We start from the raw sequence: 12,805 nt of genomic DNA on the forward strand, positions 1-12,805 counted from the left end.
TGCAGAGAGTTGCAGGAAAACAATTTGAAGGACTCTCGGCTCTCTTACCCTAACTATTTCTTCTCAACTGTGATTTCAAGAATTTATATTATGGAATCAAAATATGGAAGTTTTAGTATTCATCGAGTTGAGGAGAATTTACCTTTTGATGAAGAAGAAAAAAATAACTGTAGATTAGAAGAATGATGAAGTTGTGGTGTGGGAAATATATGAGAAGAAGGGATTTTTAGTTGGAGATTTTTAAGGATGGTGGAGATATGGGAAAAACCGTGTATTATGAAATTAGGAGTAGAAATTTGATTTGCAGGTTTTTATTTTAAATATGGATTGATAAAAGTAGCCCAATTGATATAAGGTAAAAGTGATCGACCCAAATATTTGATTTAAAGCATTGATTAAATTGTGGTGTTTTATTTTTTAGTACCTTGGTGTTATTCCAAGTACTTATAAACAATCGCCTAATATTTCCCATCAATGAATCACGCGTCATTATCATCGACTATTTACACCACACTAATTATCCAACATTTGGACAACAATTCAAGCATTCACTACTTCCCTTCGCAACCAATCAAAATAAAGACGGTATTTTTATTCACGGTCTATCACTCTCTCGTTCTCAAAACAAAATCTTAATATAAAAATGTAATAATAAAGGCGGGTGTTACAAATCATCCCTGTCATGATACGAACTCACGTGGCGGACCCACGACGAGAGCCATGACGAGGCGGCTTCGGGATGGGCTCGCAACTTTCATTCAAAAGTCCAAGCGGGAGGAGCCTAGGATGACGGAGGAGCCAAAGTTGAGGATCGTGCTGAAAAACGAGGGCCGACCGAGGTTTCCAGAAAAAACGCCCGGCGGGCGTTTTTTACATGCGAAAATCGCCCGACCGGGCAATTCGGCTAACACACTCAGAAGAACGCCCGGGCCGGGCATTTCGTGCGCCCGGCTCGCTGTTGAAATTAGCCCGGGAATAGGGAAAACGCCCGGGCTGGGCGTTTTGGCCTGTGAAAAACGCCCGGCCGGGCGAAATATCCAATGCCCGGCCGGGCGAAATATCCAATACTTAGATTTTGTGGGCCAACTTTCTATTTTTGGACACATAGTATAAATACCTCTTGATGTCATTTCTTTTTCTTAGTTTTTGTTGAAATTATATGCTTGAGAGATTTGTTCCTCTTGAAGAGGGTTTCCTATCCAATTCCTAGATTTAGGTTGCTTGTTTCATCAATTCCTAGTGAAGTATGGATCAAGTAGAGGTGTGCCTTGAGGTTTGTGGTTCCCTTGAAGATCTATCCATGGATGCATGTTACTTATGTTGTAAGTGTCTTAGTTTGCTTCATCAATGACTATGTATCTCAATTTCCACCATATCCAATGTTATTTCCTTCTTTGTTGATCTTAGTTTCCTTATTTTTTGTTGGGTTGCTCTTATTGATGAAATAGAAAATCAATTCTCACAAAAAAATACCTAGATCAAACATCACAATTGGGTAAATCCTTGGGAAATGGATCATAAATACATGGATCCTTATCATTTGGTATCTAGAGCCTAGTACCCACTAGGTGAGAATCTCTCTCACCTTGTGCCGTACCCGTTAAGTATAGACACCCTATACCTAGGCTAGATGATATATGCTTGAGGATCTATGTGGCTCTAATTGTTTCTCCAAAATTGATTTAACAAGTGGGTACCACCAAATTCGCATGAAAGAAGGGGATGAATGGAAAACCGCTTTTAAAACCAAATTTGGTTTATATGAATGGCTTGTTATGCCTTTTGGGTTGATTAATGCTCCTTCCACTTCATGCGTTTGATGAATCATGTGCTTCGTCCTTTCATTGGAAAATTTGTGGTGGTGTATTTTGATGATATCTTGATTTATGGGAGAATTCTTCTTTTGTTCTAGACTAGTAATTGCATTCCATTTTAATGAAGAAGAATAGAATTGTTCCCACTCAGGGGAGTGACGCATAAGCATTCCCTGTAAGTAAAACGCATAACCCAGATGCGTCTTTATTGAAAGACGCATAACATTGATGCGTCTTTAAAGTGGAAACGCATAAAATACTGCGTTTTATAATGACGCATAATAGTTATGCGTCTTTCAGAGATGACGCATATAGGTTGTGCGTCTTTGGGTAATGACGCATATAGGTTGTGCGTCTTTGGGTAATGACGCATAAGCTTTATGCGTCTTTGGTCGTGTTTTAAAATCGGGCAGAAGGCAGCAGAACACACCAGACGCGAAGCAGCTCACGAATTGACGCGATTTCCACCGTTTTTCAACCGGCAACCGGCCATTTGAGGCTTCTCCGGTGAATTTTAACCGGCTGCAAACATCTTCAAGTAATTGTTCTTCAATTTCATCCTTTATTGCTTAATTTGTATAGGTTTTCCCTAATTTAGCAAAATTAGGGTTTATGATGAAATTGATGAATTTATGATGAAATTGATGAATTTAGGGTCGATTTTTGTTGTTTTGTTGCTTGTTTGTGGGTTTCACATGTATATAATGCAATGGGTAGAAGTAATTGATTCAATTTTTGTAATTGTGCCCCTTTTTACAAAGCTAAAAATTGAATCTTGGTTATATGTTTTCAAATTGGAATATAGTTTTTTGCTTTTCAATTGAAGTTGCAATTTAGGTTGGATTGTTGAGTTTTTTGTGATAAAATTTGAATCTTGGTTGTGTTTTACAATAATTTTTAAATTTTGTTTAAGTGATTACTTATTGAGGTATTTGAGTGTTATGTAGATATTAATTTGTTGATGAATATGTTAGTTTTGTTTGTGACATCTTAGATTGGTATGTTGGAGGTTATTGGATATGTAGATTTTCAACTTATGCTATGTTGTATGATTGATGATATTAAACAGATGACATCTACAAGTTCCGAAAGACAGTTATGCTATGGACCTGAGGATCCATCACTACTCTTTCATCAAGACGAACACATCTCAGCCTCATTGATGGCTGATGGCACATCAAATGTTTTCAGAGTTCGTCGGACGGAAACTAAAGTTTGGGCAGTGCCAATACATGAAAATGTGAAGTATTGGCTTGATGTATGGGGTTTCAAAGGCGTGTTGGAATGTAATAGGCCAATGAGGATGGACAATGAGCTTATCACTGCCCTTGTCGAGCACTGGAGGCCTGAGACTCACTCTTTCCACCTACCAGTTGGAGAAGCTACCGTAACCTTACAGGATGTGCAAAGCCTGTGGGGTTTGAGAGCAGACGGGCGTGTTTTCACTGGCTATGACTACCCTATCGGATATAAAGATTGGTCCAGCAAGTGTCGAGATATGTTGGGATGGATACCTGACGTGGACACAGAAACGAAGCAGGGCGGATTGCTAATGACATCTCTGATCCACCAAGCGACACTACCTTTGGATGATGGGCTGCATGCTTATGCATACGTCCAAAGGGCACGTATACATGCCCTGATCTTGTTAGGAGGGCTTATTTTACCGGACACCACAAGGTGCAAGGTCCCCTTTATGTGGTTAAATGCCTTTGACGATCCGAACCAAGTGGCTAATATCAGTTGGGGTAGTGCTGCTTTGGCGTATCTGTATCATTATTTATGCGAGGCTTCTGTAGGCAGGCAGAAGAGGGATTTGGGTGGACCTATGGTTCTTTTGCAGCTATGGGCGTGGGAAAGAATGCCCACATTGAGGCCATCCTTTGTGATACCGCCTATGCACACGCCGTATACCCCGTGTGGAGCCAAGTAATGTATTTTTTACATTAACTCACTTAATTATTTTTCTTTGGTAACTTTTGACATTAATTTTATGTATAGGTGGCACGGAGTGACTGAAATAGGAAATGCTCCCCGATATTCAGTTGTTATTATCGTGATCAATTATCACTTATTCGTCCCGGCCAGGTGAAATTTATTTCCATTGTCTTAGTTAATGAATTTACTATAACTATGATTTTTATATTATATGTTTTTTATTATATCCTAATCAATTATCACTGATTCATCCCGGCCAGTTGTTAATTTGATTTTTATATTATATGTTTGTAGTTTCTGTGGACACCGTACGTAGATTGCATCTTGCCCGATCACTGCATTGATTCGACCGCATCCTTCTTGTGCGACACTTACTTGGTGTGCTGGTCATTTGTCAAGGCACACGAGGCTGGACGGGTTTGCCGACAATTTAACCGCTACCAGCGTATTCCTGAGTATCATGATAGGATGCTAAAGAATGCCGGACATTTGTGTAAAAGTCACCGTCGTGGGATGAAGGGCGCTGATTGGGCAAAGAAACATAAATTGTACATTGATGAGTGGGATATGAGACACGAGAGGTTCCAATCAACTTTTGACCATGCAACGGCGGGCATGGAAGGTCGCATTAATCCGGGCTATATGGCGTGGTACAATAAGATCACGGTGTCATACCTAACTCAACCTGGGACACCGTCAACGACTGGGATGAACGAGTCAGCCTCTTCTATGAAAGTGTTGGTATGTTTTTGTATATAAAAATGTATTCAGTTTTAAATTTGTATATGTTGGTTTTAATGATTTTGTATTATCTAGGTTGAGATGGCTCAGGGGATATGGCATTTGACCTCTAAACATGACACCGATCCTCGGTTACGGCATATTCGAGAAATGGTTGCTGAGGGTCTTCGTGCGACAGGTAATACTGATGTGATGGAGTATCCCACGTCGCAACGGCGAGATGTGGTCATGGCGACACGCCCACCGACTTCTATTCGTCATGGAGTGCTGGGTGTTCGGGTAGGTGGACACCGGTATACACGACAGTATAGGTTGTCGCAGCCGCAACAGCCGCAGCCTGATTATGCGGAACCAGAGCCACTGAGTCCAGAGTACGATCCCCCCAGTTGGTCTGTCTACCCAGGGTCACAGTCCCAGATGAGTGGTTCAAACCACGACTACTCGCAATGGGGAACAAGATTATCATGTGATTCATTCTTCGACGCTGGTACTGATTGGGATGCAGCTAGAGCGCGACGTGATTCATATTTCCAGAACAAAAATGTTTTAGAGACATAATGTCAATGTGACAATGGGGTTTAAATAGTAATTGTACATTGAATTTTATTTTTGAAGAAATTTATATTTTGTGTATATACTTTATTACCCTTAAAGTAATTAGCTTATTAAATACACTTATTTAAGGACATAGAACTAATCATGCCTGTATAGTTTTGTTTTGACAATGTGGGACCTACACATTTTGACGCATGATTTTTTTAATAGTATTTCTCATTTTTGTTACATTTATTTAAAGACATGTTTTTATAATTTTATTAAATTAATAGTATATTTTATTGGTGAATAAAATGCATATCAATCTAGACTTTATGGACTTTATGTGAGATAATGGAATAATTACTAAAAAATAATAAGCACAATGAAGCATTAAATTGTTTTTGTCTCATTTTAGTAAACTAATAATTAATCAAAATATTGATAAACTTACTGATGGTTGCTTTACAATTAAATTGAAATAATCTTCAATATTGATAAATTTATTCTTTTTTGTTACGTTTTATTCACAATAATTTCTTTATACAAATTTAAATTTACTATAGATGCAAAAAGTTTACTTGAATTCTTAATTATTAACTTTTGGAACATTACATTGAAGCTCGATTAAAAAAACAATTAGTGTTATTGACTCAATTCACTATATTTTGTAACAAATTAGAATTTGATATATGATACTCCCTCCGTCCCTGATTAAGAGTCACACTTTTTCATTTCGGTCCGTCCCGAATTAAGAGTCACACTTCATTTTTACCATAAATGGTACTAGGTCTCACATTCCACTAACTTACTTCACTCACATTTTATTATAAAACCAATATAAAAAAGTGGGTCCCACATCCCACTAACTTTTCAACCAACTTTTCTTTACATTTCTTAAAACCTAAAACCCGTACCCGGTCAAACTGTGACTGCTAATGGGGGACGGAGGGAGTATATAGTTATATATTCTTAATTCATGTAATATTTAATATTCTAAAGATATATAGTTAATGATATATGATATATAGTTACATATTCTCTCTTTTAAGTTCTTAATTTGTGAAACTTTGTGTTGATCTCAATTAAAAAATAATTACATATTTTTAATTCATGTAATATTTAATATTCTAAAGATATATAGTTAATGTTTTCTCTTTTTTTTTTAAAAAAAAATATTAGAGTTGTTGTATATTCACTATATTAACAATAAATTAAATTTTGATATATAATGGAGTAGTATAATTTATACTGATTGGGTTTGTGATTTTGATTTTAATTATTTGTTCCATAATTTAATTTTTTTTTAAATTCTTAATTTGAGTGACAGAGTCTTACTAGTACTAGTCAATTAAAATAAAAATATTATTTGATGTAACAAAGGCTATAGAAAATAACACAAAAATAGGAGAACACACGAAAATACGATAACACAAAAAAAATACTTCATCATAATAACTATATTATTTTATTATAAATTAAAATTTGAAAAAGAAAAATGTTTTAATTTTTAGTAATTTTTATTTTTTTCATATATTAAAATAAGTGATTTCATTGTTGTATATTTTACGATATTAAAAAAAAGCTATAAATGAATAGTAATTCTATATTAAGTTTTCAAATTATTTTATAATTAAATATAATATTTTAGTTATATGGTGTTTAAATTAATACTACTATAATGATAAATTTGTAATCTAAATTAATATTTTTTAAAATACGTATTAATTAACATGGCAAAAAGATATATATACATATGAATTTTTATGAAATCCATTTATAACTTTTATGCATGATTCAAGTTTATCTCTAATTAATGAACATGCATATAGAATTATAGATAAATGTATTTAATTTGATTTGATTTTCCTTAACTAGATACATATTCATTTAACGGTCATGCCCCTCTTTCCCGCAATTTCTACAACGGCGGGGAGCTCTCGGTTCATCTTCCTCGCGGACATCCATTTGATTACGTATCCTCCTTCTTCTAATTCGGCCACGCCTTCTAGGAATCAACTGCTGAGGGGTGATGCAAAATTTCCAAGTGCATCAAATGAATTTTGACCATAGTACTGTGATCTCTATGTACTTAGGTAGTAGGACTTATCTATGAGGTCAATCATGACGTGACCTCTGTCTCTAGCAACTGCACAACCATGTGAACAAGGGATTCTCCACGTCTGCCACTTACCACAACTGCACATCGAATCAAGATACCTGACTTTTTGTACATTGTTGCCCTTTGACACTCCATTTTCTATTCTTCCTCGAGTTCGGACATGATACTTCCCTGTATCTCGGTCAACTACAGTAATGTAATGTTTTCGCCCCTTTGAGTCATTCTTAGCAAGCATGTCCCTCGCCCATATGTGGTAGTTGAACTACTATACCACCCCAATACAAACTCACAAATACTTGCATGATTTCTGCATCAATTATTTTTTCCAAAAACAATAATTAGGAACATTTTTCCTATAAGCCCTAATTTAAAAAATTGGGTAAAACTAACAAATGAAGCAAAATAAACATGAATAATGATGAATGTAGCTAAATTGAAGTACAATTACCGGAACTTATGGAGAAAATGTTGGAAATCGACCGAAATCGTCGGACATCAGTGGAAATCGCGTCAATTCATGAGCTGCTTCGCGTCTGGTGTGTTCTGCTGCCTTCTGCCCGATTTTAAAACACGACCAAAGACTCACAACCTATATGCGTCATTACCCAAAGACGCACAACCTATATGCGTCATCTCTGAAAGACGCATAACTATTATGCGTCATTATAAAACGCAGTATTTTATGCGTTTCCACTTTAAAGACGCATCAGTGTTATGCGTCTTTCAATAAAGACGCATCTGGGTTATGCGTTTTACTTACAGTGACGCATAATGCTTATGCGTCACTCCCTGAGTGGGAACAATTCTATTCTTCTTCATTAAAATGGAATGCAATTACTAGTCTAGAACAAAAGAAGAATTCTCCCCTTGATTTATAGTAAGAGTGTAGAAGAGCATGCTAATCACCTTAGGGTTGTGCTTGAAGTGTTGAGAATGCATGCCTTATATGCCAAGTTATCCAAATGCACTTTTTGTGTTGATGAGGTTGTGTTTCTTGGATTTGTTGTGGGGAAGGATGGTGTGAAAGTAGATGAGAAGAAAGTGAAGGCGATTAGGGAGTGGCCTACACCCAAGAGTGTGAGTGAAGTTCGATCTTTCCATGGTCTCGCAAGCTTCTATAGGAGGTTTGTGAGGCATCTCCCCTTAATCACATTGTGAAAAAGAATGTAGAGTTTAAGTGGGGAGAGGAGCAAAAAGGGCCTTTAACACCTTGAAAAATGACCTTACTCATGCCCCTTTGTTAGCCCTTCCCAATTTTGACAAGACTTTTAAGCTAGAGTGTGATGCTAGTGGAGTGGGGATAGGAGGAGTGCTCATGCAAGAGGGGAAACCCATAGCCTATTTCTCCGAAAAGCTTGGCCAAGCCCAATCAAACTACCCTACATATGACAAGAAGTTGTATGCTATAGTGAGGTGCTTAGAGAATTGACAACATTACCTCATGCATAGGGAGTTTGTAATTCACACCGATCATGAATCCATTAAGTTCCTAGGGGGACAACATAAGCTTGACAAAAGACATGTTAAGTGGAGTGCTTTTCTAGAAACTTTCCCTGATGTGATCAAATATAAAAAGGGGAAGGAAAATGTTGTTGCCGATGCCCTTTCTAGGAAGCCTCATGCACTTCCAAGTGATGATGTCTTAATTGATAACCGTGTGATGCATGTGAGAAAACAAGTGCTTGTTGTGTGTGCTTCAAAGTATGTTGGTTTTGAGTTCATAAAAGACTTATATAAGCATGACCACGATTTTGCCACTACTTTGAAGCATGTGAAAAAGGATCTTTTGATAAATATTATAGGATGGATGGTTACTTGTATAAAGAGAATAAGCTTTGCATTCCTAATTGCTCTCTTCGTGACTTGTTGATTAAGGAGTCTCATTTGGGAGGCTTGATGGGGCACTTTGGGGTGTCAAAAACTTTTGATATTTTGAGTGAACATTTCTCTTGGCCTTGTATGAAGAAACATGTTGAGACATTTTGTGGTCAATGCATAGAGTGTAGGCAAGCCAAGTCTAAATCTAGTAACTTTGGGCTTTATACTCCTTTACCTATACCTACACACCCTTGGGTGGACATCTCCATGGATTTAGTGCTATGCCTACCCATGTCTTCTAGAAAGAATGATAGTATTTTGGTAGTGATAGATAGGTTCTTCAGGATGGCTCATTTCATTCCATGTAGGAAGACGAATGATGCTAAATTCATTGCAAATTTGTTTTTCAAAGAGGTGGTCAAATTGCATGGGATTCCAAAAACAATTGTGAGTGATAAGGATGTCAAATTCTTGAGTTTCTTTTGAAAGACCCTTTGGGCAAGTCTTGGAACCAAACTTCTCTTTTCTACTACCGATCATCCCCAAACGGATGGACAAACGGAAGTAGTGAATAGGTCCTTAGGTGCCCTCCTTCGTGCTCTAGTTTTTTAGAATAAGATGTCTTGGGAGGAGTGTTTACCTATTGCCGAATTTGCCTACAATAGGACTTTTCATTCCACTACTAAGTTGTCTCCTTTTGAAGTTGTGTATGGATTTAACCCCCTCACCCCGTTGGATTTGTCCACGGAGGACTTGCCTTTGCAAATTATGCTTGATGTAGGGGGAGAGGAGAAGGTTAAGTTTGTGGAAGAGATGCATACCCATGTGCAAGAGAGGATTCGAGAGAAGGAAGAGCAAGTAGCGCGCCACGTGAACAAGGGGCGCAAGAAGGTGGTTTTTGAACACGGTGATTGGGTGTGGGTTCATCTTAGGAGGATACGCTTCCCTGACAAGACCAAGGGAAAGCTAGCCCCAAGGTGGTTCTCGTGTTGGAACGCGTCAACGACAATGTCTATGTGATCGACTTGCCCGGTGAGTATAATGTTAGTTGCACGTTCAACGTCACTGATTTGAGTCCGATTGATTTTGTAGGGAACCCGGATTTGAGGACAATTCATTTCCAAGAAGAGGAGGATGATACGAACTCACGTGGTGGACCCACGACGAGAGCCATGACGAGGCGGCTTTGGGATGTACTGGCAACTTTCATTCAGAAGTCCAAGCGGGAGGAGCCTAAGATGACGGAGGAGCCAAAGTTGAGGATCGTGCTGAAAAACGAGGGTCGACCGAAGTTTCCAGAGAAAATGCCAGGGTCAGGCGTTTTTACATGCGAAAATCGCCCGACTGGGCGATTTGGCTAACACACTCAGAAGAACGCCCGGGCCGAGCATTTCGTGCGCCCGGCTTGCTCTTGAAATTCGCCCGGGAATAGGGAAAATGCCAGAGCCAGGCATTTTCGCCTGTGAAAAACGCCCGGTCGGGCGAAATATCCGATACTTAGATTTTGTGGGCCAACTTTCTATTTTTGGACTCATAGTATAAATACCTCTTGATGTCATTTATTTTCCTTAGTTTTTGTTGAAATTATATGCTTGAGAGATTTGTTCCTCTTGAAGAGGGTTTCCTATCCAATTCCCTGATTTAGGTTGCTTGTTTCATCAATTCCTAGTGAAGCATGGATCAAGTAAAGGTATGCTTTGAGGTTTGTGGTTCCCTTGAAGATCTAGCCATGGATGTATGTTAGTTATGTTGTAAGTGTCTTAGCTTGCTTCATCAATGACTATGTATCTCAATTTCCACCCTATCCAATATTATTTCCTTCTTTGTTGATCTTAATTTCTGTATTTCTTGTTTGGTTGCTCTTATTGATGAAATAGAAAATCAATTCTCACAAAAAAATACCTAGATCAAACATCACAATTGGGTAAATCCTTGGGAAATGGATCATAAATGCATGGATCCTTATCATGTCAGCTCATTGTAATTGTATGATACATTCAAGATTGAAAGAAATAGTTTCGTGATATCCTCTGGTATTCTCCCGGTGAGCTTGTTTTCAGAGAGGTCGAGCGACCCAAGCTCTGTCAATTCACCCAATGAATTTGGGATGCTGCCAGTGAAAGCATTCCTGGATAAGTTGAGAAGATAGAGTGAGCTAAGACTACCAATTGCATCTGGTATTTCTCCTTCAAAATGATTGGAGGACAAATCAATGCATGTAAAGTCAGGTCAAATCTTCACAAGCTTCACTTCAATCCCTTTGACGGTTAAATTCACTTCATTGTGGTAGTAACTACTGACACTTAAAAAATTAGAGTTTGAGCGGTTGAGCCTACCATGTGTAGGACTCTTGTAGCATTATTCCTCTCAAACTCGAGAAGTTTAGCAGACTCACATTCCCACTGAAATTATTTGAAGATATATACAGAATTTGAAGATTCGGCCAACTTCTCCTACATCTCAAGTCTCCATGGAATTTGTTGGAGCGCAAAACAAGTATGTGCAACTTCAACGGCAGCATGCAAGGGAATCTACCGTCAAGGTTGTTGTTTCCAACATTCAACACCTCCAAGTTCTTACAATTTATCAGAGACTTAGGAACCTTCCCACCTAAGTTGTTATTACTAACATCAAAGGTTTCTAGGCTACACTTACTAGGAAATTGATCAGGTATAACACCACTGATTTTGTTTCCCCTAAGATTGAGCACTTCACTCACAAAGCTTTTGTTGATCAGGCAAGAAGGTATGCTACCACTCAAGTTATTGAAAGACAAGTCGAGAACTCGGATTAAAAATGCATTGCATATGGAGGTTGGAATCACTCCGGTTAGTTGATTGTTTCCAAGAAAGATGACAGAATCACTACTATTTGGAGAGGTTATAATTGAAAAAAGCAACACAGGCCGTAACAACTTGTTCGACTGCAAGTCAAGGTACTCAACAATTGCAACAAAGTGAGGCTTTTCTAAACCTGTCAGAAGATTAAAAGAAAGGTTCAAATAGCCCCTTCCAGTTTCCCAAATCCAACTAGGAATGTCCCCTCCGATGTGATTGTTCGAGAGGTCCAAAGTTAGTAGAGAGGATTGATCTCCAAGATATGGAAACTCGTACATATTGCAGGATGCCAAATTTAAAATAACAAGCTGGGGGAATCCATCGAAATTCGAGCTTAAGTTGGTTGTGTTGATTGACAAGTTGTTGTAAGAAAGGTCTAACCGCTTAAGCTTTGACAGGCTTTGAATCTTTTGCAGATGAAAAGTGCCATCGAACAAGTTGCCAAAAAGCGAGAGTGAGGAAATATTTTGAAACTGGAAGGAGCTAGGAACGGGACCTTTTATCATATTGTTACTCAAGTCTAGCAATTCAAGATCGTTTACAACGGGAAATTCTTCGATGTGTCCACTGAATTGATTGTCGGCTAGCATAAGAAAACGAAGCTGAAGGCAGGAGAAAGAGATGGTGAGGAATGCTACCATTCAATGAGTTTCGGTCTAACAATAAAGAAGAGAGGTTCGTGAGACTTCCGAAATCCAAGTTAGAAAGATCTATGCCTTCGAGTTTGCCACACAACTGAAAAGAAGGAAGTGAGCCGGTGAGGGAGTTTCTTGATAAATCTAGGCTAACGAAGTTTGATAGGTTAGAGAGCGTGGATGGGATTGATCCCACGAAACCAGAACCCGACAAATCAAGGTGTCTCAAATTTGTGAGACGATGGAATTGGTTAGGAATCTCACTCGTGGTGAAGTCATTGAACGAAAGGTCAAGGCTCCACAAGTATGTTAACCGGAAAAGGGTTGATGACTCACCCATTCCGCCAGAGATGCCTTCGCCGATGA

The 12,805-nt window shown here is 38.3% G+C and overlaps 1 protein-coding gene across 1 annotated transcript; it reads right to left on the reverse strand.

The window, feature by feature from the left end:
- Positions 1–10,932: 10,932 nt before the first annotated feature.
- LOC125190450 (receptor like protein 27-like) lies at positions 10,933–12,445 on the reverse strand. Its single transcript, XM_048087768.1, has 2 exons — positions 11,304–12,445; positions 10,933–11,095 (listed from the first exon to the last, which is right to left on the reverse strand). Exons 1-2 carry the CDS (start codon positions 12,443–12,445, stop codon positions 10,933–10,935), a joined length of 1,305 nt encoding a protein of 434 aa, XP_047943725.1.
- Positions 12,446–12,805: the final 360 nt, after the last annotated feature.

Source organism: Salvia hispanica, chromosome 1 (genome assembly GCF_023119035.1).
Source record: "Salvia hispanica cultivar TCC Black 2014 chromosome 1, UniMelb_Shisp_WGS_1.0, whole genome shotgun sequence".
Taxonomy (NCBI): domain Eukaryota; kingdom Viridiplantae; phylum Streptophyta; class Magnoliopsida; order Lamiales; family Lamiaceae; genus Salvia; species Salvia hispanica.

Bases quoted from the DNA above. Each gene is read 5' to 3' on its own strand.
- LOC125190450 (XM_048087768.1), bottom strand. From the start codon at position 12,445: ATGGTAGCATTCCTCACCATCTCTTTCTCCTGCCTTCAGCTTCGTTTT. The intron at 11,096-11,303 runs GTAGGCTCAACC...CAACTTATCCAG, and splicing joins CTACAAGAGTCCTACACATG to GAATGCTTTCACTGGCAGCA.